Here is a 27,834-nt window from a genome sequence, read left to right on the forward strand (position 1 = left end):
TCTAAAAGAAATTCCTACCATACTTAGTTCTAATGTGACACAAGAAAGACAATGTCCCAATATTTGCTACAACTTACCAATGGGACAATAATGAAACGATCAAAGTTTTAACTAAATGCCTGACAGAGTATCATGATACTGCTTACCTGTATATAAAAGATAGTAAAGAAATTAAATTAACACATCTGAAAACCCTTGATTTTTTTTAACTCAAAATAAAAAATAGAACACATTTTAAATGTCAATGTATATGTGGGTATATGCTATAAGTTTTGGAGAAGGAAACAGCAACCCACTTCGGTATGCCTGCCTGGGAAATCCCACAGATAGAGGAGCCTGGCAGGCCACAGTCCATGGGGTTGCAAGAGTTGGACATGACTTAGCAATTAAACTACCACCACCATGCTGGAAGTTTGAGTCAATGTGGTTAAATAAAGATTTCAAATAGGAAATCAATCCAAAGTCTTTCCTAATCTAGCAAGTGAGCCAGTGCTCCTACATACTTCAAGGTACATGCAACTTTGGCACTGACACCATACCAGAAGAGATTACTAATGATCACAAGTAAAACTCAGTAGCAATTTATACCACAACCATATCCTAAAAAAAGAAAAAAAAAAAAAAAAGGAAAGGCAAGGTAGATTGCTTTTAAAAGCATTCTGTAGGAAAAACAATGCCTCACAACATTTTAGTGGTAAAATACGATTCTTGATCACAATATCTACCAAAGAAACAACAAAATATGTGGGCCTCTTTCCAGACCAAGACTCTAAAAACTAAAAATAAAACATAAAAATCAGGCCATAATTTTTAACATCTTACTTTGTAAGATACTGAGGTTAGTAGGTGAGCAATATTCTGAACTGCACCATGGTTAAATAAAATTGTTTGATGATCTGGACCCTGTAAGAAAAGAGAAAATACATTAAGAAGAGTAATAATTCATTCCAATAATACATTTACTTAAAAGGGGAAAACCACATTCATTGCAATGTAGGATTTTCAGTTCTACATTTGTATAAACCCATTCCCAAAGAGCAGGGTAGACACTGTTTTTAGTCCTGCAAAGGGCCGTCACAGTTTACCTCTCATCTCAGTTCTCTAGAACGGCTCGCTGGCCCCTTACCTCCCCAGAATAAGGAAGGGGGCACAGAATATTCTGACGTTGGCCCTCATCATTACAGCAATAGAAGCACTCCAAATTTTGCATTTCACTTGCACACCCTTATCTCCTATGCCCAAGGAGACAGTGTAGTCATTCTTATAACTTAAGACTGATGACTTAGTCAGAGGAAGTCTAAAACTAATCAGCTGCAAGAGAAACTGGACCAGAGCCCAAGCTACCTCCACACATCAGGGAGGTCTGAGCAGTGGCTGGTGGGAAACAACACTCTGTAACTGGGAAGTAAACATGTTTTAGTTCTCTTTCTCTCTCATTTCTTTTAAAATTACTACTTCTTAGAGTTAGTAGGTGAAGAAATAGGAAAATTCAGGTATTTTATTCTTTACTGACTCTGTTTTCTACTAATCAATTCATTGAAGATCTTCAAAGTGACTAAAGGTTAATGCAAGGCTTCAATTTTCCCAGTACTTAATTCATTTCTTTTATATCCCACCCATCCACTCAAATAATGAAAAGTCAATTAAAGCCAAACAAGGATGGTATTTCATGTTTATCATTATTTAGGACATAAAAGTGTAGCATCAAAAAGTAGGCTATCTGTCTGGATTCAACAGAAGAAACCAGTTCCTAGTGTAGAAAAAGAGCTCTTAAACTAGCTTCTCTAATTCACTGTTTAGCTAATAACGATCTTACAGATGCTCATTCTTTCTTAGACCAAAATATCCATCATTTGAAGTGGAAAGATTAGCATTTTATTACCTCTGAGTAGTAAAAGAGCCATATTCTATTTTATAGGCTCCTAAACATTTTATCTATTATTGCTGCTGCTGCTACTGCTAAGTCACTTCAGTCGTGTCCAAATCTCTGCGACCCCATAGACAGCAGCCCACCAGGCTCCCCCATCCCTGGGATTCTCCAGGCAAGAACACTGGAGTGGGTTGCCATTTCCTTCTCCAATGCATGAAAGTGAAAAGTGAAAGGGAAATTGCTCAGTCGTGTCCGACCCTCAGCGACCTCATGGACTGCAGCCTTCCAGGCTCCTCCATCCATGGGATCTTCCAGGCAAGAGTACTTGAGTGGGGTGCCATTGCCTTCTCCGTATCTATTATTAAGAGTACTTAAAAAAAACAAACAAACAGCAATTTCTGTCTTAATTTTCACACATTTAAAAAATTGAAGTTTAATTGATCCTATACATTTTCTAACTTCTAATCACCACATAATATTCCACAGTTTACTCATGCAAACCCCCATTACATATTTTAAGTAGTTTCTAATGTCTCACTATTATAAACAATGTTTTGTTGAATATTAGTAAAGCTGCATCTCAGTGCAGATTCTTAGGGTATGAGGACAAATTCCCAGAGTACAACTTCTTGATATTATTTATCAGTATATATCCACTCAGAACAGTACAAACTTACTTTTATAATAACTGAAAATACTGACATTCCCAGGGCTACAACTTCTTGATATTATTTATCAGTATATATCCACTCAGAACAGTACAAACTTGCTTTTATAATAACTGAAAATACTGACATTCCCAGGGCACAGGCTTGAAGTGTATTCTTTTCCTACCTCATTCTCACCCATGCATCTGCAGTTACAATTACAGGCACTCCTTATTGGGTATCTGCTACCTGTGGGGCCTGCTCTAAATGCTCTATTTGAATTGACTCATTTGAAACATGAGTCTCTGGCTTATTCATTATAAGGGTAGTGGTGGAGATTATGATGGGGAAGCCAAAGAAAAGAAGGGTCTTCTAAGAATCTGATCCATTTTTTTCTTACCTATTAATAAATACATTACTAGAATAAATTATGAAGATAAGCCTCAGTTAGCCTTGGCTTACAAATTTTAACATGCTGACTTATATACAGGTAATGTTCAGCAGAACAGCTAAGTGGGCAGGGGGCTGCCTTTACTCCCTGTACTTCACTGCTCTCCCATTGTATTCAGCCAATCTGTCCCCACTTTCAGGTGACCTAATACTAATAGATTATTTTATACTCTTCAAGACATTTCACATATATACAAACAAATACCCAAGTATATTCTTTCCCCCATTTTAACACAAATGGTAAACTAATACTATATATTTATATATAAAAAATACTATATATAAATACTTGTTGTATAGTTGCTAAGTTGTATCTGATTCTTTTGTGACCCCATGGACTGTAGCCTGCCAGACTCCTCTGTCCATGGGATTTCCCAGGCAAGAAAACTGGAATGGTTGCCAGTTTCCTTCTCCAGGGGACCTTCTCAACCCAGAGACTGAACCTGTGATGTCTACATTGGCAGGTGGATTCTTTACCACTGAGCCACCAAGGAGGCCCCATATAAATACTACATATATACACAGATAGTTAGACATTTAGATTGTTTTCAGTCTTGGAGTTATGTTTAGAAATTATGGTGAAACACAAAGCAATTCTCTGTACATACTGTTCTCCATCGCTTACAAGACATTGTACCTTTTAATTCCTCACATCCTTTGTCCAAATTGCAGCAAATATGTTACAAAAGAACCTCTTCCTTCTGTGGTTGTAGACAGGATTGTGTAAAAACAATTACAATGAAGGAATGAGTAGCTGAGCCAACTAAAGAGGAGGAACTATTGTTCTATTCTTATTAAGTCTCTCTTGAATCTCTCCAAATCAACCTGCATGAACCTGGAGTTAGTGAAGCAGTCTCCTCAAGGTAGGAAGTACATAAGCCCTCATGTTCCTAAACTAAACACCAAATAATTGGTCTCAAAATCTGAATAACTGCTTAGGAAGTGGCAACAACTTAGAAGTTAGGGTTTCAATCAATATTCTTACTAGCCTTCTTTTGCTTCTTAATAAATCAAGGAGAGAATTTCAAAACTTTAATGATGATTAGCTTAGAAAACAAATGTTTTAGAAACCTCTTTATCTCCCCTGACCAAAGTATGTAAATTTATTTCATATTGATACTAGTATATGCAAATTTGTAGATCAGTCTTAAAATGCTATTACAAATCTTATAACTTCAGGCTTGTATGTAAACAATACAAAAATAAAAAATTTTTATAATTAATGACAATACAGAGATCATCAGATCAGTTGTTTTCAAAGACACATGTTGTTAGTGTATCAGTAGGGAAATCAATATTGCATTTTAGGCTATTACTATTGTCACTGCTCCATGGGTTTATACATGCTACAATGTTTCCTGAAGTCTAGTTATATTTAACTATTTAAACTGATGGATAATCCTGAGCAGAGCTAGCAAATGTTACTTATCAGGCTAAAAGAAAGCTGAGTTCTGTTAGTGGCATGAGGGTGCTTGTAAATTATAAAAATGTCTTGCATACAGGGTATTTGTTGCAGCACTGACTGCACAAGACTGGAAACAAGCTAAATGCCCAATGGTAGAAAAAAAGTTGAATAAATTATTGTACATCTATACAATAAAATACTATTCATCTGTTTTTTAAAAAAGAAAGAGGAAGCTCCTTATGTACTGATATGGAATATCCCTCAAAATGTTAAGTAAAAAATGCAAGGTACAGAACAGTATGTATGGTCTGTTACTATTTGTGTCAAAAAAAAAAAAAGAGGGGAAATTATATACATAGGTCTGCTTATATGTGTATAGATTAGCTCCAGGAGGACATACCAAGAAGGCACATCTCCTGAGGGCATACAAGTGTTTACATTATAGAGAACAGTTATCCTGGTTCTTACTTTACAGCAGTGTGAGAAGATCTGACAGATGTACTCCTGGGTGTAGCGGGACCTGCTAAGCAGCGCCATGAGGTGCGGTATCACCGTGGCATCCTGCAGTGAAAGGGAAGCAGAGCAGAGCAACAGGGAACTCAGACTCGGTGAGTGTCTTTAACACTGATTTCCAAGGACAGGTACACATGTAAGCCTCTTATCTTAATGACAGTAAATCAAGTCTGTTTAAGGAACATAGCAACACAAAAGCAACATGTAATCAAAACTGTCTAGGCAAAGGACAAGGAAAGGGGCTTCAATTTTCATGCTTGATAATAAAATACAAGAACAAGAAATTCTCAATCTCTCTCCCATAAACATCCCCACAATAAAACAAAATCATTTCAATAAGACTTGACATAATCTATTCCAAAACCAAAATGTGACATAATTAATAAGATAAATACTTATTACATAGCTTATAAGGAGGAATTACTGTATTAAAATAAAAGTTCACAATTTTGAAGTCTGAGATGTTATGGTAAGTATCAGTAACAGATTAACACTTCTAATAACTGTAGTGAGCTAATTTCTGTCTTCACAAGACAAGACAGTTTATATAATAGCAGCTTCTCACTTACAGCCCACTCTCTGCCTACTACTGACACTTCACAACATACATGATGGTACAGAAGAAAGAAGAATCCACCCAATCTGCCTCAGGGCTCTCAAAAAATCTGCTCTTTCATGATTTAAACATTGAGAGGATATTTGGCCCAAACCACAGATGGAAAAGGAGACGTAGCTCGAGTGCCCTAGTCAGTGCTGTTGTAGGTCCTGCAGCAATGCTTTTCAGATATGAACGCACATTGCATGTATGTTCTCAGGGGGTATTTTGTATGTATAGACTGATTCTGTAGGTCTGAAGTACGACTTATGATTTCACATTCTATCAAACTCCCAACTAATGGTTGATGTTGCTGGTCCACAGACCACACTTTGACAAAAGACAACAGAGAGCAAGGAAGGAAACGTAAAAGAATACCACTGTTGGGATAAACAGGGTTTGTGGGGTTTCCCTCAGTACGAAAAGAATGCCCAAGACACATAAAAGCTAAGTAGGAAAACAGTAGGCTATTTTTGTAGAAGATGCCTACAAATAGAATCTTTTCCCCTTGCTTGTTATAACCCTGTGTTGTCATAAACACTTTAAACACAAAATGAGGGAACTTCCTGGCAGTCCAGCAGTTATGACTCAGGGTGTTCACTACTGTGGGCCCAACGTTCAATCCCTGGCCAGGGAACTAAGATACTGCAAGCTGCTGTGTTACATATCTGCAGTTTCTGGTTGATTAAACAAGGCAAAGAACAGTTACATAATTTCCCCCAAAGTCACTCATCTTATAAACAATTTAAAACTAGACATTCTGCCCTCTTCAACAGGATTGTGTGCTCGTTAGTTTAGTGCCTGAGTTGCTATGGCAGCTGGTCTCTATACAATCCTACCCACAGATGTCAGTTAGTTACACTGAAATACTACTCTCTGTCATTATCCCACCCAACATTTTTCAGTCTCCACCGTCTCTGAGGCATAAAATTGTTTCATAATTTAGGTATCCTACGAAAGTCCCTTAAGTCCCTGTGTCTTAATTTTTCTTGCAAAAAGAAGCTAAGTTGGTATATAACAGCATTCTCCAAATTATGCACCACAATCCATTAGTAGATCATGAAATCAATTTAGAGAGAGAGAAGGAAGGAGATGAGTAAGTTGACCAGGGTCAATTCCTTCCCCATTACTGGGCTGAGGGTTGGGGGAAAAACTTCTAGGGTAAAGAAGATGAATGATTGGCTTAATTTCTTTGTAAAAATGACAATCGGAAATCCTTAAGTAAACAGACTCATATTCAGATGGAGAGTTCTATATAGAATGCTGTGAGAATGCTTCCTCAATTTAGAAGTGCTTACGGTAAACCAGTGGTTCTCAAAGACAGGTTCACGGACCAGTAGCATCTGGTTTACCAGATACTAAAGTTTACCAGTTATTGGTAAACTTATTCAGTCCAGTTCAGTCAACTTATTGGAAATGCATATTCTCAGGCCCCATCCCACACTGACTGAATCAGAAACTCGGGAGGTAGGGTCCAGGATTCTGTGTTTAATAAGCTCTCCAGGTAATTTTGGTGCCTGCTCAAGTTTGAGAACCACTGTAGTAAATGGTCTGGATTTATGAGGCATGGCTCCCCAAAGAATGTTACACAAATCCTTGAGGTGCAAATTCGAGATGCTTCATAATTTAGCTTCCTGCTGTGTGAGATGACCCACAAGCCTCATTTACAGACCTTGGGCATCATTACAGGCCAGAGGAGCAAGTGTCTAATGTAGGAAAAACAAACTCTGAAGGCACGTGACATGTCCCTCTCCCTGCTTGCTTTGCCTGTGCCTCCTGACTACTTATATTCTTGAAGTATTTGTAAAACATGACCCTGGACAAGATCTCTGATACATATGTGTCCACTTTGAAACTATGATTCTACATCTCAGCTCAGAGAATCACAACCAGCATTTTTTAAAATGAAAAAGAATAAAATAGAAGTCAGAAGGCACCACATTTATGCAATTGTTTTGTGAAGACTATCTCAAGATACTCCCACCACCACTCTGCGCCCCCACCTCCCACCCCCCACACACAGTGTAGCAGTGGAAAATATAATTCTTACTGTGAATTGTGGATAAGGGAGTTTAAAAAATACTAGCCGTGATAATTTTATTAAGAAAGCCCCAGATAAGCAACAGATAAAAATACACCCTAATAATCCCTGAAGTTTTTAAAAATCAATGAATGACTCTGAAGATCTTTAGATTCTCTCACATGTATTCTCTGATCCTAGCCTGGTAAGTAAGCCTCTAACAAGTGCTTCTGGTTCACCTCTCCAGCTGAAATGAACAATGATTCCCTTCCTGCATTAAACTGTTCTGTCCACTGTCCTGCATATTCTCTTTTTCAAAGATATGTCCTAGAACAGCTTCTTTTCTCTACACTTTTTGAAATCTTATCCATTATTCAAGACCAGGTCAAATTCTACCTTCTCCATAAAGCTTCTTCTACCAGATTTAACCTATAGTGAGTGCATTAAATGTGTTTCCTTTATGTGTACATATTAAGAAATTAAGAAGGGTCTTTACAAAACAAAAAACAACAAAAAAACCCCAAGCTTATAAATTTCTCAAGGTCTGGGACTATCTTTCACTGCTTTACAAAGCCTAGAACATTTGATATTTGCAAATTAGCAATTCAAATACTTCTTGAGACTTTTCTATAACATAATTATCACAGCTGAGACCAGTTATGAGATGCTAAGTAAATCAAAAGTATGCTGTTAGTAAAAATGTAACTTGATGATTGAAAAACACCTAAAACTCACTGTATACAGTAGTTCCTCTGGAGTGACGGGACTGGTGAAGATGGTGCGCAGGCATCTGAGGCAAGCTTCAATGAACTTCAGGTCTGGGGACAGTAGTCCTGTTAAGAGAAAACAGATTTGAGACTCATGCTTTCAACTCATATTTAAAACGCTGCAAACTGATTCTACTTTTTACCTGTATAAAAATGACTTCCTTACATACCTTGCAGTAAGGCAGGGATAATATGGCAATCTAGTAGAGACTTAACATTGTTTTCAGTACCCATAGCAAGACTTCCCAATACCACTGCACATTCAGTTTTCAATTCTGTGCTTGAGGTTTCTTGCTGAAGCAAGTACAATAATCTAAAAAGAAAGAACTTGATAAACAGAAGAGACTAAAAAACTTAAAAGTAAACATTAGCTAAAAGTAATGTTACAGAAAAAGGCTACCAATACATCCTACACACTGAAAATATGGTAGGTGAGTTTACAGGCTGCTAGGAAATGGTCATATCTTTATATAAGCTGTTAATTTAATAAAGGAATATCAGCAGGGCGGAGAACCAAAAGAGATTTTCTTCTTTTTTGAACAACAGAATTATCATATAATCTTAGTGTATCAGAACTTCAAATCTGAGAGTTGTCCACAAGTGATGTCTATGGAAACAGCCAGCACGACAGTCTACATTATCTGCCACTCCAAGATATGAAGACACCCAAAGCCAAGTGCTGGTGGATCTTAAGGACCCTGGATATCCACTACTACAGTTCAGAGATCACAGACATCTAGCCTAGAGGGAATACTCAGAGTTGTTGTGCAGTTCTTCAAACAAGGGAAGTTCTCTTCTTTCTCTAGTTCTCCTATTTGGGGCATCAAAAGATCTTATTCTATTCTAGGCTAGCCTGTCAAAAAACTACTCCCCAAATTCCAATTGTCTACAACATATGACTATCTCCTTTATGTTCTAAGGTACATCCTTCATGCTCCCTAAAGCGTATTTATATATACTGAGCACTAGTCCCCTAAGAAAGGCTGCTGACAGCTTTACAGTTATCAATGGTTGATTATAATATAAACAACAAAACCATTAAATAATCCTACATTAAAAGACAGGAAAGAAAAAAGAGAAGAGAGAAAACCAAAACATTTAAAAATTCAGAATGAAAAATTTATAACTGCACATAAAACTTAATTCTGGGTAGCAAAGGCAAAGAAGCAGTTAAACAATTGTCACTGTCTGCCAAAAAGAAGCTTAATAGCTTCATCAGAAGACATGAAACTTTATATGTAAATTTAAATGCCAGCAAATTCTAAAACTAGAAAAGCAGGGTCAAAAAAAAAATTTTTTTTTTAATTTTAAAAAGGGTTTTGAGAATCCTAAGAAATTATTATCCAATCATATAAAAGTTGCCAGAGCTCTGAGGAGACAAGGAAGAATCACGTTGATGTACACTGCTTATCTACCCAAGGTCTCCTTTTATGGCAGGGTCAATGATCTTCCCAAACCTCTAAAAGGTATTCATATATTCCATTCCCTGGTACCTTATTTTTTTTTTTTAAGAGATGCTTCATATACTTCAAAGCATTTATTTAAAAAAAAAAAAAAGTAGGACAGACAATACAGAAAAAAGATGAGTCTTATGATTGAGAATGAGAACACATCTGAAACTTCATATGAACAGCAGAAAAGGGGATGGTAGCAAACTTACCTTGGAACAGCTCCTAAAACAATGAGGTTGGCTTTCTGCTTGTTGTTTCCAATTACAGCATTTTTCATGTCTCTGAATTCAAGGAAAAGAGAAAAGGGTAAGATGTGTTGAGGTACTAGTTTATCTTTATTTTACAGCATCTTGGATTGTCAAGTACAGATGTTAGTGACAAAGTAAAACCCTGACGCTTCTCCACTTGGAGTGCTAACCAGGACAGAGACAGGGCTGTGCAAACCTGGGGCCATGAAACAGGAGGGCAGTGGAGGGGGAGTAAGAGACAGCTTGCGAATCAGCAAAAGACTTTCAATACAAAGAAAGCCGAGTTCTTAAAAAAAAAAAGGCCACCAATCTTTTGAATAAAAAGAAACACAGGCCATCTTCTCATGTATAGCTCTGGCAGTAGGCAGTAAAAGCAGCCAGCCCAAGGAATGGACCTGACCTTGTTTCAGGGACCATGATTTTACTTTCCTCTTTTTCTGACTTCCTTGGACTGAATATTTCCGTGATTCCATTTTATCTCCTTTATTGTCTGACTAGCTGTACCTCTTTGGGTTTTGTTTTGTTGTTTTGTAGTGGTAGATTTACAGTTTACAATATGTACCTTTTAACTTATCACAGTCTTCAAGGGATAGTGTCCTACTTCATGTGAACTATAAGAGCCTTGCAAACATACTTCCATCTTCCCATTCATTCTTTGACCTGCTGTTATACATCTTTAAACTAGTTAGAAACAACATGATATATTGTACTGTTTTTTTTGGCTGCATCACGAGGTTTGAGGGATTTTAGTTTCCCCACCAGGGATTGGACCCCTGCAGTGAAAGTACAGAGTCCTAACCACTGGACAGCCAGGGAATTTTCTATATTGTACAATTTTTGCTTAAACAGTCACTTTTAAGGAGATTAAAAAATACGAAAACATCTTTTATTTATATTTACTTGTTTGGCTGCACCAGGTCTTAGTTGTGGCATGTGAGATCAAGTTCCCTGAACAGGTATTGAACTGCAGCCCCCTGCATTGGGAGCACAGAGTCTTAGCCACTGGACCACCAGGGAAGTCCCAGAAAATATCTTTTATATTTCCCATTTATTCACCAGTATTTTTTACTCTTGCTACACTCAGATCTCCATTTCTCTGGGAGTGAAACTCTTTTTCACAATAAGAGTATCTCTGTCAATGATCAGTTGGTTCACAAACACATGGTTGTTCTCAAAGGACAGGCAGAGAAAAAATAAACAGCTCAAAATAAGCCCAGTACTTGGAGAAGGAAATGGCAACCCACTCCACTATTCTTGCCTAGAGAATCCTGTGGATGGAGGAGCCTGGTGGGCTGCTGTCCATAGGGTCGCACACAGTCGGACACGACTGCAGCGACTTAGCATGCATGCATTCATTGGAGAAGGAAATGGCAACCCACTCCAGTATTCTTGCTGGAGAATCCCAGGGACGGAGGAGCCTGGTGGGCTGCCGTCTATAGGGTCGCACAGAGTCAGACATGACTGAAGGACTTAGCAGCAGCAGCAAGCCCAATACTAATAAAATGTTTAACAAAAAAAAAAAAAAACTTAAGGTAATTGGTCAGTAGTGCTATCTTAATATAAAAACACTATGGTTCTCAAACCTTCTTCTTCTTGTGGAAGAAGGCATCAGAGCCTCCCAGGGACACTTCAGAAGCTTATGAAGGTGTCTGGAAATTTCTGGCCATAGTTTTAAAACAGAAAGCAGTTTTTGCAAAATCTTCAAGAAAACTGTACTTTTCAGTATTGTACCTGCCTTGTAAATAAAAGGGAGATTAAACTTTTTATTAAAAGTTACTTCATTTTGAAAATCAAATAAGTGGCACTCATGGTAGATGGGGTCATCAATACCATACCAATATTAGTCCACAGTTACAGCTCTTGCTTTCATACCTCACTGAGTTTTCTAACATGATCATGCTTAAGCACTAACATATTGAAACATTATAAGTTATCTTTCTTTCGTATGCCAAAATACTTGCTGAGCATCTCTCCTAACTTCTCTTTTAGGTGGCAGAGCTCTACAACATATAGAAACTTTTTGTCAACCATTAAAGTTATACTCCTAAAAAAGTCCTGTAATTGGCAAACTATGATCTTAAAGAAAAACAGGATAGAAAACCAGGGGGTAGGGTTGGGGGGTGGGGGTGGAGAGGGAGTTATTAAAATCAATGACTTCATGTTATTGTCAGCTTGTGTTTCCAATACCAACCAATTTCATCAGCATTAAAAACCCTGGTAACGATAATACCCCTCTCCTTAATTATCTTTTTTTATTATTACAGGAAAGTGCTGTTATGATGTGGTGGTCTGCTGAAAGCTGATCCTCCCCATAAGGCTTTGAATAGCATTTTCACAAGTCTTGAGCCAAACGCTGTACTTGTTAGGCTTCTTCCTATAGCTCAGTGCTTGAGGGCCTTCTCTCTCTCTCTCTCTCTCTCTCTCTCTCTCTAGAATATCCCTCAGATCTTCCATATGATTTATAGCAGATAAGCAGGAGTATTTTGTTAGTTTGTTTGCTCATGAGGACTAAATTGAATGAAGCTTACTATGGTTTTAACCAAGCTCTGATATATGATTTTAAAATTCATGTGATATCGAAGCTTCACTGAGCAAAATATAGTTAATGAGAGACTGCACATCTAGGCTCCTGCCTCCTTATAGATGCCTGCCGTTTTCTTAGAAACTTACTTCCCAGTTGTCAGCTTACAGACGCTAACCTAGCAGTCTGTCATTTTCTTTCTTCTTCTCTTCTCTTAATGTGTTCTGCCTATACTAACGCAGCACATTCATGCATCCGGTAGCTTACTGAAAGTTTATTTTTGCCAGGTGCCATTCTAGAGGCTTTCTATTATGGAATTTCTAATTCTAACATTTTCCCAGATTTCTCCCCATTCTTCCTAAACTGAGCAGAAATGAGTGTCCCTAACCTTATAAATACAACCCAAATATCTGAAACCATGCCAGAGTAAATGTTTTTATAGACAAAAGCAAACAAAACTCCTCCAAAACCAATTTTCCAATTTCCTTACTAGTTTGAAAAATGGACATGAAGGAGGCAGCTGGTAGTTATAGAGTAAATGCAGACTAAAGAGAACACAATTAAAATGTACCAATGGGCCTTTTCTGGCGGTCCAGTGGTTGAGACTCCGTAAGCTAATACCGCAGACATGGGTTCGATCCCTGGTTTGGGAAGATCCTGCATGCCATGGGGCAACCAAGGCCATGTGCCACAACTACTGAGCCTGCGTGCTACCACGACGGAAGCCTCTGCACCTAGAGCCTGTGATCAGCAACAGAGGCCACTGCAATGAGCAGCCCACGCACTGTGACGAAGAGTAGTCCCCGCTCGCCACAACTAGGGAAAGCCCGAGTGCAACAGTGAAGACTCAGCATAGCCAAAAAATGAATAAATAAATAAATTTAAAAATAATTAAATGGACCAATGTCTAAAGAAAACAATTCTTGCTCTAGCTCTAATAAGTAAATATTATCTATACTAAAGAAGAGATGTTAATGCCCTGCAAATCAATTATATTTAGTCATTAATATAAAAGGATACCAGAAGATCATTTCTATGAAAGAGTTAAAAACTGCAAGAGACAATAATCAACACATATATTCATTTTTAGCAGACCTAAGTACAGTGTTAGATTCAATTTCAGAGCCAGCCAAATGAAGCTTCTTTCAGTTTCCAGAGTGTAGCTACTCTCTCTCTCATTTCCTTATCATCCCCTCCCTGTATCATTCCTTGGCTACCTTTACTCATCTTTCAGGTCTGAGCTTATATGTCAGTGTCATCCTCCAGGAAGCATGCCCTGACAACTCCCAGGTCTGGGTAAGTATCCTTCCTAGTGCTCTTTATCATAGCACACTCATTACTTTTTTCCTCTTCAGAGGCAAGAAACCAGTATGATCTGGAAATATCAGAGAAATTACTATCAATGGATCACAAAACATACCATACAGAAATCCATATTTTTGTAAATGAGAAACTCACAATTATAAAGATGGGAGCACAACAAAACTATGCAAGATTTATACATTGCTCTGAAGTTTACAAAGCATTCCATACCTATTATTTAATCTTCATCACAACCTTAAGTAATATTAACCCCATTTTACAGATGAGGAAGCTAAGACTCAGGTTTGGGGCACTTCTCAGAGCCCCATAATAAATAATAGAGCCATTCTCAACCCATGTCTTTTATGCCAAGTGTTTTTTTCCATCATCTCCAGCATATCAGGCATTCAGAACAAACTGACTGAAAAGACAAAAGAACTCAGTAAATGTATTTCTTTTTTCTCCTGTCTTTCAATTTATATAAAATAAAAGCCTGTCTTTTAGTCAAAGACATCCTTTTCCTAGTAGATCAAAAAAATATAATCTCATGTCCACCAGTCTTTAATACTGATGGTGGGAGGGGAATGTCCTGCTTATACACTACTGAAATTCAATGATTTTTATTTTTTTTTTGGCTCAGCACTGTGCAAGGCTCTATGAAGGATACAAAAGCATCACATAAAGAGATGCCTGACCTGAAGAGTTTACAATCTTCTTGAGGAGACAAAAGTAACACTAACAACTAATCACTAAGGCAGTGACATTTTATAAACAGTGTGCTTAGAGGGTTGAGAAAAGGAGATAGGACAAGCTTAACAGGTTTCAAGGCAATGGTAGGAACTAAGATGAACTAGCTTAGGAAATGGCTAGGATTTAGGTAAGTGGATAAGGAGGACAAAGGGGATCATATTGGAAATGGAATATGGCATATTTCTGGGGCAGTACTAGGAGCCAGGACTGAAAAGAACATTCCTTTTAAGGTGGGAACATTAAGCCTGGAACAAAGTTAGAAAAGTGACAGGGGGAAGAGACAAACTAAAGGGAGATGAATTTAAGAGAAATCATGTTTTTGATCAGAAAAAGGACATGAAGGAAGCAATGACAAAGGAGGATAAGCTGAACGTGGAACAGATTGGAATACAATAATTCTAGAGTCAAGAGTAGCAATTAAATGGCTGATGCCCTTCCTTTGTGGCCCCAAGACCCCCTGTGCTTATCATTATCACAACATTCACTAATCAGACTGTAGTGAACTAGCTCTTTAGCTATCTGGTTCCTGCATTAGACATTCCCCAGAGCAGTGACCACGTGCACAATGCACAACGCCTACCTAGCACCTGATTGGCACTCAGGGTTTGTTACAGAAATTACTCCACCCAGGTATCTGGTTATATGAGACTGACTAAGTAGCAGCCACAGGAATCATTAATAGAGAGGACATCTTAAGGAAGCAGTTAATAAGATGATTTTATAAGCAGAGAGAAAGTGACATATGACATGTCTTAAATGACTACTTCAAGTCTGGGTGCCTGGGTGCAGGGAACACAGAAAGCTTGGAGAATAATTCCCTTAGCAAGACAAGGATCTATCTTGACTTTATACATACTGAATTATCTTTGAAGATAAGAATATCCAGATAGAAAAGCTAAAATGTAAGCCTTGGGGACAGTTTACTCTTTGAGGATGGGAGAAAAGGAGCCAATATTAAGATGTTATAGAAATACATTTGTCAGGGAACATTTTCAGCTAACATCTAGCTTAAATCTTAAACCTGACCATTAATAAGTAGACTCAAAATGTGGCCACTTTTACATGGAGGCTAATCTTTCAAATTCCTTTCTTTGCTCTTTCGGTGAATAATTTTTAGCATGGTAGAGAAAAAGATCTTGAATATGAAAGCAACATATATAATACTTAATATAGCATACATGTAAACCAGAGTATTATGATATGTGATCAAAACCAAGAGAGAAAATAAAACCACATGTTGCCATTTAAATAGTAGAAAAAGCAAAATAATAATAATTGGAATCTAGACCCATTGGAAAAACAAAGTCTAAGTCAATCAAGTACGAGCATATTTATTCCTAAAAAGTCAAAATAGCATAAATTTTAACTGAAAACCTAATTAGCATCTAAAAATAGAAAATTATATTTAAAATCATTGAAGGCTAGAGCCAAAAACTAAAGATCAATGATGTCATTTTCATTCTGAACCAGTATGACTTTTCACTTACCTGAAAGCAGCTCTTATTTGGAATATGTACATTCATTCTTGATCTAATCAGTGTGAAATAGCCAAAAAGTGGGAGAAGGCAATGGCACCCCACTCCAGTACTCTTGCCTGGAAAATTCCATGGGCGGAGGAGCCTGGTAGGCTGCAGTCCATGGGGTCTCTAAGAGTCAGACACGACTGAGCGACTTCCCTTTCACTTTTCACTTTCATGCATTGGAGAAGGAAATGGCAACCCACTCCAGTGTTCTTGCCTGGAGAATCCCAGGGACAGGGGAGCCTGGTGGGTCACACAGAGTCGGACATGACTGAAGCCACTTAGCAGCAGCAGTAGCCAAAAAGTACAGTAGATATGGAAAACTACAATCTCAGTATAAAGTCTGACCAATTTATGAAAACTAACTTTTTACAAGACATAAGGAAAAAAATACATATTTATGGGTAGCTACAATAAGGTAACAGGATAAACACCCTAACAAAATTATTTGGACTTGGAAAATTACAAACATACTCACTGTTCTGACCCTGTAATAATAATTGCTATGATGTTCTTTCTGGAGAATGTAACATCCAAATATCCAAGTACAAGAAGCATTCTAATAACCAACATGGTTAAGGAATGAAAGTCTTCATATTCCAATTAGAATAACCATTACCGCATGTAAACTGTCAATTTTAAAAGGATTAGATAATGATGATCTATTATTCAAACTAAAGTTATTTTTAATATAAGGCTTTGATTCAGCAGTCACTTGAGACTTATAGTGAACTTCAACTCAAGGCATTTATTATGCAACTGCTGCTGCTGCTGCTGCTGCTAAGTCGCTTCAGTCATGTCCGACTCTGTGCGACTCCAGAGACGGCAGCCCACCAGGCTCCCCCGTCCCTGGGGTTCTCCAAGGAAGAATACTGGAGTGGGCTGCCATTTCCTTCTCCAATGCAGGAAAGTGAAAAGTGAAAGTGAAGTTGCTCAGCTGTGTCCGACTCCCAGCGACCCCATGGACTTCAGACTACCAGGCCCCTCGGTCCATGACTGGAGTGGGTTGCCACTGCCTTCTCTCTACTATATGTATAAACTGAACAAAATTAAGAACTGACAGTAATTTAATTCATTCTTATAAACAAATTACTCTGAGGTGTATATTTTTGGAATGTAAGGAGTATCAGCTACAGTTTTGATTTGTATAAACACTAGTTCAGAAATTAAGAGCTGTATTTAACTCTGTCTTGTCAATATATGGTCACAAATCACCTTACATTCTCCAAAAATGAAAAGTGCAATGTAATAACTGTACTAATAAATGCCAAAATATTTTTATAGTACATTAATAAATATTTTTAATATATGTAATCATGCCAAAGAACATAAAAAATGTGTTAGAACATTATGAATATGCAAGCATACAGTTAAGTGGCTTATAAATATGAAAAGATTTATATACACATATGCGTACAAATATTCCACTATTTTTTAATGTTCAAAGTTAATATAACATACATATACAAACAGCTTAAATATCTGGACACAAAACTATGTCAATTTGTTCTCATAATGTCTGGAAAATCTTGCTACTCTTTTAACCAGACTAAACTGTCTCAGGATACAAAGTTTTAAACAAGTAACTCTCAGGAATCACTCCGTTGCATTTGGTATTAAGGTCATCTTCACTCGTGTTTACCTGTAACACCTTTAAAAGTTCAAAGTTAACTTTTAACTGTTAAAATTAACTAACAGGATATTTCTTTTGAATTATCCTAAAACTTATCCTTTAACTTGAAATTTCCAAAAACCAGAGGCTTCATTTTTATGGCAGCTCATATTTTTAGCTCATGCAAGAAAATGCAAAGTGTCTATATTCTACTGAAACCAGAGGTATATATTTCCCTGAAACCAGAAAATGATGTACAGAAAAATCATTACCAAATGATTTCAGCAGTACATTAAAACACTTCAGAAGACACTTTTTAAAAACAGATACTTGATGAAAACCACACAATTCTACAGTATCCACAAATGCCTGCCTTAGTTTATCAGAAAGAGTTTGATTACCTAGTTATCTAGTTCTCTACTTTGATTCAACTTTGAAACTATAAAGCTAGCCACATTTGCTTATACTATCTTTTGCCTTTCAACATAGGGAATATCATCAACATAAGGCCGCATAGGGATACCTATTTTTTTCATGGAGAATCACTAAAGTAAAAACTAGATTCAGGTGCTCTAACTTAGGTATGTCAAAAAGCACAATGTTTAAGCAGCTTTGACCTAAGATCTACAAAAATATTTCAACAGCTATTCTTCTGCAGCTATGAGATTTAACATGGTTGAGCTAACACCAGAGTAACTGCACCAAAAATATCTGTAACTGTTTTAAGTCACACACAGATCACCACACTAGAGGAAGCTCAAAATCTGCAATACAATGTAGCTTATCTGATGTACCTACTCTCTGTTGTAGATGCAGAGGCTATACATTTATGACCTACACAGCTGACCTCCCTGTTCTCTCTGACTCCTATCTGACTCCAAACTACTCAGTTCTGCATTTGAAACCTCGCTTTTCAGGACCTAATTCTGTTTTCAAAGCTTTAATATACCCTCGTTGGTGGTCTAGTGGTTAAGATACGGTGCTCTCAACCTTTAATAGGACCATTCAAATGTATGCTAAATACTGCATTATTAACAAAAAAAGTTGTTCTACGATAAATCCTCAATCATCACTAACTAGGTAAAATGGTCCTTCACAACACAGGTTATCTACAAAGTTCCCTCTGTTTACAGGTAGGGCTATGGCTCTAACTCAACTGAGTAAATTAGCTACTGGTCATGATGAAAAGTTATAATTCATCTTTAATCTCTTCAATTTTGTTTTTCCCACTAGTGAAAAATCAGATAAATATTGCTAGAAAAATGATAGAACTCTTATAGCTAAAGCTAGTCAATTCTTTTATGCCTTTCTCACTGGATATTTTAGATTCAAAGCAGATTACTTCAGCCTCTGTTCTTTTCCTTCTCTAAAATTAGAAATCTACCTTTGGTTGTTTATGATCTGTGGCCACCTCCCTTCTACCTGCTTATTTTGGTCTAGTAATGGTCTCTGTATGAATGACTCAACAGTGGCTGTGTAATGTGTATTAAAAAAAAAAGAACTGGTCAACTCTCTATTCCTAAACATCATTTTGGTTCCCTCTTTTTGTCTATCAATACTGTATTATTCTTATATTAGATAAGGTTACTTAAAAATGAATACAATGTTAAAAATGTGATTCACTTTTCATTCTCTTGACTATGCACAATTAATTTTCAGGCAGTAACAAAGTTCAGGCAAGAATTAAGTCAGAAAAATAATTTTTTCTCTCTGGGGTAAAGAAAGCTTTATCAAATCATACTACACACACCTCTAGAAGGCCATAAAGTGAAAGGACTTGGGTTGATCGGTCCATTTCAAGCTAAAAATAGATTTTAAAACTATAGGTAGCAATCAGGTTTACTGGAAAATGTTATCACTCACATTTTCTTATCTGAATCAAAAATTTCTAGCTCCTCTCCCTCTTCTTTCGGTGGGAATTGTTTTATCTCTTTGATATTTAATATCATGAGATATGATATTTAATATGATATTTAATATCAAGAGATAATGATATCTCTTTCTCTTCTTTGAAAAGAATCATCTTACTTTTGAAGTTGTTTTAAATTAGGGCTGATAACTACTAACCACTGAAGTGCCAATTTGTGGGTATCCACAACATACCAGGTACTAAATTTTATATTTCTGACTTAATCCTTAACAACTTGGCAAGATGGGCAGTATTACTCTCCCTTTACAGATGATAAAGTTGAGGCTCAAGGAAATGAGATAACTTGCCCAAGCATTACACTAGGAAAGGACTGTACTAGGAAATATCAGAGGCAGGTATTTAACTTACAGTTGTCCAGCTTGAAAGCCCATATTCTTTCTACTCTACTACCTCTCCCTCCCCCAAAACCTTTCTTATCTTCTTAGCTGACAGCTAAGTGTCTGAGACTTGACAATTTCTTAAGAGGCATTAAGTTTATCAAACTATATGTTAGTTGGTTTGTAATAATACAGTCTTCCCAGTGTTTTTTATGCTTTATTTGATATTTTATCACCTTTCAAGAAGCTATGATATCTTTGGGTAAATGAGAAATTTCTAACAGTGATAATTAACACTTGAATTAGCTACATATATGAGACACAACTCAAGATACAAGTCTTTCATGATGAATTCTTAACTGAGAAATTTAGCTTTTCTCCTAAACAACCACAGTAGCAGAAATAATTAAAACAACAACAACAATAACATCTTCTATCATTTACTGAACACTTAATGAGTTTGACATTTCCAACTGAACTGTTTATTGAGGAATCTTAAGTGATATCCAGGATTGTCAATTGGCTTTGTATGGGGGAAGTGTCTGCTTGTCTAAGAAAGCATATCAATTTGACCTATCCCTTCAACTAATATGTGTGTGTGAAGTAAAGTGAAGTGAAGTCGCTCAGTCGTGTCCTACTCTTTGCGACCCCATGGACAGTAGCCTACCAGGCTCTGCTGTTCATGGGATTTTCCAGGCCAGAATACTGGAGTGGGCTGCCATTTCCTTCTCCAGATTTAACAGATGGATTTAATACCACTTACCCTGGTATTAATCAAACTAGACTTACAGGGGTTGATTAAATCATTATAAAGTCTAGCCTAGTTAAAAAGATAAAGGCAAAGTTAACATAATGAGAAAACAAGAAATACCATCTCCTGTCTCTGTAAACTGAGAAGACATGAAAAGAAGGTGTTAAGTATCCCACGTGGGTCTCCATTCAGCTCCTCCTCACCTTTCCTTCTAGCTCAGTTTGAATAGTTAAGCAGCCTTGCTTGTTTATCTTGCCTCTACTTTAGAAATAAACCACTCCCTCCAAGACATCCTTTATATATAGCCCCCCCCCTTTTTTTTTTGGAAAGTGGGGGCTGAGCATCGAATAAGAATGAACAGTCAGTAGAAACTTCCATAAACAAAGCATCCTAGCTGTGCCAAGGTTGAGCAAGAGTTAAGCTAAAGATGCTCTCTTGCTGATAACACTAACAGGGTAAGAAGAAGAAAGGACAAGTGAGTGCCTCACTGCTATCCCACATGTATCTCATCCTGTTACTTCCGGGGTCCTCCTTTCCCAGGACACAGCTCACTGCTATGGGTGCTCTGTGCTTCCCAACCCAATGAGTTGCCTTAGGCTAGACCTTCAATGCAAGAGACCTGGGTTTGATCCCTGGGTTGGGAAGAATCTCTGGAGAAGGGAAAGGCTACCCACTTCAGTATTCTGGCCTGGAGAATTCCATGGACTATATAGTCCATGGGGTCGCAAAGAGTCAGACACGACTGAGCAACTTTCATTTTCACCTTTTTCTTTCTTAGAAGTGGTGTGATAAGAGCATAAAAACCTGCTCTTAGGAGAAAGAATTCTTTCAATCATTTGCAATCTTACTGCACTCGTACCACCTAATTATTTTTAAGTATAATCACCTCAGATATGTTGCTTAAAAACATTTCCTCTCATTAAACATGAGGCAATTCTGGAGAAAAGATGGACATTAAGGTTATCAAGAGTTTATTTAAATTTTCTAATGACTGCTTTCTAAATCCTGATATTTAAAACATCACTAGGAAATCCAAACTTTATAGAGACCATCAATGAGTTAACCAAAAACAAAACAAAACCACCTCTAACCCCAATGACCTATTCTCCAGGCCTTTTCAAATGATAAAAGATCACCAATTTTACTCTCTTGCTTTTGCTGAATATTAAAGTAACAAAAACCTTCTCCAAACTAAACATTTTAAAAAATGTAAAGCAAGTATTCTACAAAAAAAAATGAAGCTAACCATGTCAGTTAACTACCCAACAGACAATTCTTTCCAGTATCATATTAAAGTCATGAATGTCAAGGGGTCTTTCCAAAACAGAAAAGTTATAACCCTGCATTTTCAGAATTATAATACTTAACAGATTCAAACATAAAACAAACAAGATTTTTTGATAGACTCTTAAATACATACTACTTACATGACACCTTGTAGAACTTTCTGGGGATCAGGGTCAAATAGCCTGTCAACATAGTGGCGACTGCTAGCTGTTACTTCCTAGAAAGTGGGGGGAAAAATTATGACATCTGAAGCCACGCAAATCACAAATTCACAGTATCACCTATAACATCAAATAGCTATATAATCTAACTTAAAGCAGAAGCATTCAAATTTTTATATATACTTATCATATTAAATCAATCTGAGAAAATCTTGTGACAAGATAAAAAATAAGATGAGCAAGAAAGAGATACCCGGTTCTTACTAGCATAACTAGACAGTGAAACCTTTGTAGTGAGCACTGCAAGCTTTGCCAACAGAACTGAGCCTAAGTATTAAGAAGCAAGCAAGCTAAGTTTCTTAATTAAGTGCTGGATGTCACCTACATATGAAAAAAAGATAGGAATGTTGTTTCTGTTTATATCTACTAAAGGGAGGGAAAATCTGATCTCATCAAGGAAAAATGGGAAAGGACTTCATGAACAGTTTATGAAGGGTAGTCTTGGTGCAAGAGGAAGACCCTCAGAGTGACACAGAGGAGCTCTATTGCTAAGAAGCAGACATATGTAAAAAATAAAAACTAATATAAAGGAGTTGTTGTCACACTTTCTGTGAGAAAAAAAAAAATTAAAAATTAGGGTGATTTATCAGGTCCAAAAGAGTTACCCAGTCTGAATTGGCTAAAGCTGACCAGAAGGGGGAGGAATTAGAATATGAAGAACAAGGGAGACACTTACCTCCTTTTATTTGTATTTTGGGGTTTGCTCTATTATGTTATTTCCTGTAATACTTATTTGGGGGGTATACTTATTTTTATATTTAATTTTCAATGCTTAACATTATTTAAAACAAAGAACATATGTTTAAGAACCAGAAAGAAAGAACTTTTATCCCTTGCTGTTTCTTTCTGATGCCTGCTGGAATATGCTGCTCATATACTATCAACCATTAGCAATAAATTTTTATAGAGAGGAAGAAATACTTTTCCAGTTTACCCAGAATCCCTGATCAGAAAAGAGTTAACTGCCAAGACACAGTGTCAGCTTAAAATTCTGAGTCTCTGAAAATAACTCTGGAAAAAATTTCAGACAATATAGTTAAGCTAAAAATCAAAGTGTATGTTCATATTATGGGTCTGCAACAAAAATATCCTTATAGGCAACACAAATACCTATTTTTAATACATATTCCATTTATAAAGAACAAACTGGCAGCAAATAAAGACACACTGATGAAAATTCCTATGCCTAACAGGTAACATAAAGTACTTGCTAACGGGTCTGGTTTCCTCAAAATAATATACCCAAGAGCAAAATCCAGGATAAAACTGAAAACAGCATTCCCATAATACAGATATGTCTTCTCACTTCATCTGAGCACATGTGCTTTCCTGGTTTTCCAACAATGCTAAGTCCGTCTGAGAACTTCAGACTCTCAAGATTCCCTGCTATGTAAGGACTGATCTTTGATTTTACTGTTTGTCTCCACAGCTCTATATCTCTTGCCTCTCAATGTGGTTTTTAAAAAGGTACTTGGGTTTAAACCTATATTTTAAATAACACATTTCTCCCATTAACAACAAGTCTACTTCTCTGTACATTCATTTAATAAGCACTGCCTATCTATTAATAAGATATGCAAGGTACAGAGGAAAGCATTAAAGTTAAAAAAAAAAAAGGCACGGTCTCTCCCCTCAAAAATTCATATTCTATTGTAACTATGTTTACATGTTTATATTCCCTATTAGAATATAAAACAGAAGTATACACAAATAAAGGTAGCACTTAGTTCAGTTCAGTCGCTCAGTCGTGTCCAACTCTTTGCGACCTCATGAATCGCAGCACGCCAGGCCTCCCTGTCCATCACCAACTCCCGGAGTTCACTGAGATTCATGTCCATCAAGTCAGTGGTGCCATCCAGCCATCTCATCCTCTGTTGTCCCCTTCTCCTCCTGCCCCCAATCCCTCCCAGCATCAGAGTCTTTTCCAGTGAGTCAACTCTTCGCATGAGGTGGCCAAAGTACTGGAGTTTCAGCTTCAGCATCATTCCTTCCAAAGAAATCCCAGGGCTGATCTCCTTCAGAATGGACTGGTTGGATATCCTTGCAGTCCAAGGGACTCTCAAGAGTCTTCTCCAACACCACACTTCAAAAGCATCAAGTCTTCAGCGCTCAGCCTTCTTCACACTCCAACTCTCACATCCATACATGACCACAGGAAAAACCATAGCCTTGACTAGACGGACCTTTGTTGGCAAAGAAATGTCTCTGCTTTTGAATATGCTATCTAGGTTGGTCATAACTTTCCTTCCAAGGAGTAAGCGTCTTTTAATTTCATGGCTGCAGTCACCACCTGCAGTGATTTTGGAGCCCAAAAAAATAAAGTCTGACACTGTTTCCACTGCACTTCCATGAAGTAATGGGACCAGATGCCATGATCTTCGTTTTCTGAATGTTGAGCTTTAAGCCAACTTTTTCACTCTCCTCTTTCACTTTCATCAAGAGGCTCTTTAGTTCCTCTTCCCTTTCTGCCAAAAGGGTGGTGTCATCTGCATATCTGAGGTTACTGATATTTCTCCCAGCAATCTTGATTCCAACTTGTGTTTCTTCCAGTCCAGCGTTTCTCATGATGTACTCTGCATATAAGTTAAATAAGCAGGGTGACAATATACAGCCTTGACGTACTCCTTTTCCTATTTGGAACCAGTCTATTGTTCCATGTCCAGTTCTAACTGTTGCTTCCTGACCTGCATACAGATTTCTCAAGAGGCAGGTCAGGTGGTCTGGTATTCCCATCTCTTTCAGAATTTTCCACAGTTTATTGTGATCCACACAGTCAAAGGCTTTGGCATAGTCAATAAAGCAGAAATAGATGTTTTTCTGGAACTCTCTTGCTTCTTCCATGATCCAGCGGATGTTGGCAATTTGATCTCTGGTTCCTCTGCCTTTTCTAAAACCAGCTTGAACATCAGGAAGTTCACGGTTCACATATTGCTGAAGTCTGGCTTGGAGAATTTTGAGCATTACTTTACTAGCATGTGAGATGAGTGTAATTGTGCAGTAGTAGCACTTAGGAGAGTATTAATAAACTGAGAGAATCAGTGAAGACTTCTTAGAGGAGTTGGTTTTAGAAGATGAGTAAGAGTGCACAAGAATAGATAAGGAAAGAATCAGGGTCACAACCACAGCCATAAGGCGAGTGAAGCCAACACCCAAATACCATCAGCAAGGATACCAGTTGGCGGCACTGAAAAAGAAGGGGAGAGGGTAGAAAGGTAACTGCAGACTATAAAGCACAGAAGGTCAATCAATACGTAGCCAATAAGTGAAATGTTACACTGCCTTTGGGTCAAAGTTCTATGTTAGGTGCCAAAGAGATACAAGAGGAAGCTAAGGCAGAATTGTACAGAGCTTACACCTATAAAGGGGTTGGTCATATGTACAAAAATGGATCCTTCGAGCTGCCTACATAGTAGCAAGCTGAGAGGATATAGTCCGTTGTTCAAAGTGACTTTACTCTATGCTTCTGCTTAACATATTCATTTAGTTGTTTGTACAGGACATTTCTCATATTTCACTGCTTTCCTTTGTAGATCAAGCCATCTCTCCACTTTCAGCCCTCTTCTCTTGTCTTTCAAAAGGCAGCCTGGAGGGACTCCCCTGGTGGTCCAGTGGCTAAGACTCTTAAGCTCTCTCAATGCTAGGACCCTGAGTTTGATCCCTGATTGGGGAACTAGATCCCACATGCCACAACTAAGACCGTGCACAGCCAAATAAATAAATAAAAATAAATATTAAAAAAAAAAAGGCAGCCTGAAAATAAAAGACTTTGAGAGAGAAGGCAATTGGTACAGATACTAAATAGGTGCTCAGAGAAAAAGTGACACTTGAGCAAAGAGTTGAAAAAGGTCAAGGAGTAAGTCATGCAGCTATCTGGGAGCAAAGCTCGTTAAGCAAAGAGAACAACAAATGCAAAGGCTCTGAAACGGGAAGTGTCTGAGGGGATCAAAGAACAGGAGGCTGTGACAGCTGAAGCAGAATGAGCAAAGGAGAAAACAGTAGGAGATGAGTGCAGAGAAGAGGGGCCAGATGGTAAAGAGCTGCGGTGTCCAATATGATAGCCACTAGCCTCATATGGCTATTGGACATTTGAAATGTGGCTAGAAGTTGAATTTAAAAATTTTAAATTTTAATTAATTAAAATTAAAAATGTAAAAACCAATGCTGGATTCAATTATTAGAAAACTTTTAAGACTGTTACTTGGGTATGTAAATCTACTTTCTACTAAATTTCACAAAACCTAAATACCAATCAAGTATTTCCAACCAAAATTTGGCATCAAAATTATGTAAAATACATACCAGATTTTTGAAGACTTGATATAAAAAAGTAAAACAATTTCATTAACAATTTCCTACATTAACTGTATGTTCAAATAATATTCTGTATATAGGTTTAAATTAGATTTAACATTAAAATTAACTTCATCTGTTTTCTTTTTATTTTTACAGCATGGTTGCTAGAAAATTTTAAATTATGTACGTGGCTTGCATTATTTTTCCACTGGACAACATTGGTATAGAGTCTTGTTGGTCATTTTAAGAATTTTTATTTTTATGGTGTGATTTGGGAAGCCATTAGACATGAACTGACTTGCTTTAAAAGGACTGCTCTAGTTGCAACTATAGAAACAGACAAATATGTGGGCTGGGCTAGGGAACAAAGCAGAGAGACTAGGTAAGAGGCTGTTTCAATAATCAGAAATGCTATTATTTCAGAGAGATAAAGGAAGTCTGGACTAGGGCAAGAGTTTTGGAGGTAGTAAGAGTCACTCAGATTCCAGATAAATGTTAAAGTTGAAATGACTATCAAATTGGATATGCTGGTGGAATAGATGAGGGACGTCAAAGAATAGAGGAGCCAAGGATAATACTTAAAGTTTCTACCTGAGCATCCAGAAAGACTGAGCTGCCAGTTACTGAGACGGGAAAGGCTGTGGGAAATGCAACTCTGAGTGAGAAGATCAAAAGGTCAGTTTTTGTTAGAACTGAAAATTTTATTAGCCTTCCAAGTGAGAATGTCAAGTTACAGTTGAATATATGTCAAGAGGTTAGGAGAGACCTATTGAGTGGGAGATACAATTTAGGGAGATGAGTATAAACAGAAGTAGTATCAACAGGATAAGTTCACTTAGGATAAAGCAGAGCCAGAAGACTGAACTCTGAAGCACCTGAACAAGCAGCCAGTGTGATGGGAAGAAGTCTAAGAAGCCAGATAAAGGTAATGTTTTAAGAAGGGAGTAATCAATTATGCCAAATGCTACGGATGTGTAGCATAAGATAATAACTAAGACCTAAACGTTGGGTTGATGAGCTGACTATGGCTCAGATCATCAGCTTCTCATAGCAAGACTCAGGCTTAAACTAAAGAGAGTGGGGAAAACCACTAGGCCAGTGAGATACAACTTAAATCAAATCCCCTATGCATATGCAGGGGAGGAGACAAATAGATTCAAGGGATTAGATCTGGTACACAGTGTGCCTGAAGAACTATGGATGGAGGTCCATAATATTGTATAGGAGGCAGCGAACAAAACCATCCCAAAGAAAAAGAAAAGCAAGAAGGCAAAGTGGTCATCTGAGGAGGCTTTACAAATAGCTGAAGAAAGAGGAGAAGCAAGAGCAAGGGAAAAAGGGAAAGGTACACCCAACTAAACGCA

At 37.4% G+C, this 27,834-nt stretch overlaps 1 protein-coding gene across 6 annotated transcripts in view; it reads right to left on the reverse strand.

Moving 5' to 3' along the window:
* Window positions 1-27,834, reverse strand: part of ARMC8 (armadillo repeat containing 8) — a 109,144-nt gene that overhangs the window by 55,730 nt on the left and 25,580 nt on the right. For 2 of the 6 annotated variants that reach the window (XM_027545274.1, XM_027545284.1), the window contains exons 2-7: window positions 22,097-22,173; window positions 9,928-9,999; window positions 8,438-8,580; window positions 8,236-8,333; window positions 4,841-4,933; window positions 823-903 (exon numbers count right to left, since the gene is read on the reverse strand). In XM_027545274.1, coding sequence (XP_027401075.1) covers window positions 823-903; window positions 4,841-4,933; window positions 8,236-8,333; window positions 8,438-8,580; window positions 9,928-9,999; window positions 22,097-22,173 — 564 coding nt within the window. The remainder of the gene's footprint in view (window positions 1-822; window positions 904-4,840; window positions 4,934-8,235; window positions 8,334-8,437; window positions 8,581-9,927; window positions 10,000-22,096; window positions 22,174-27,834) is intronic. The other 4 variants (XM_027545299.1, XM_027545303.1, XM_027545301.1 and 1 more) reach the window with 2 other exon arrangements.

Source organism: Bos indicus x Bos taurus, chromosome 1, assembly GCF_003369695.1.
Source record: "Bos indicus x Bos taurus breed Angus x Brahman F1 hybrid chromosome 1, Bos_hybrid_MaternalHap_v2.0, whole genome shotgun sequence".
NCBI classification, from domain to species: Eukaryota; Metazoa; Chordata; class Mammalia; order Artiodactyla; family Bovidae; genus Bos; species Bos indicus x Bos taurus.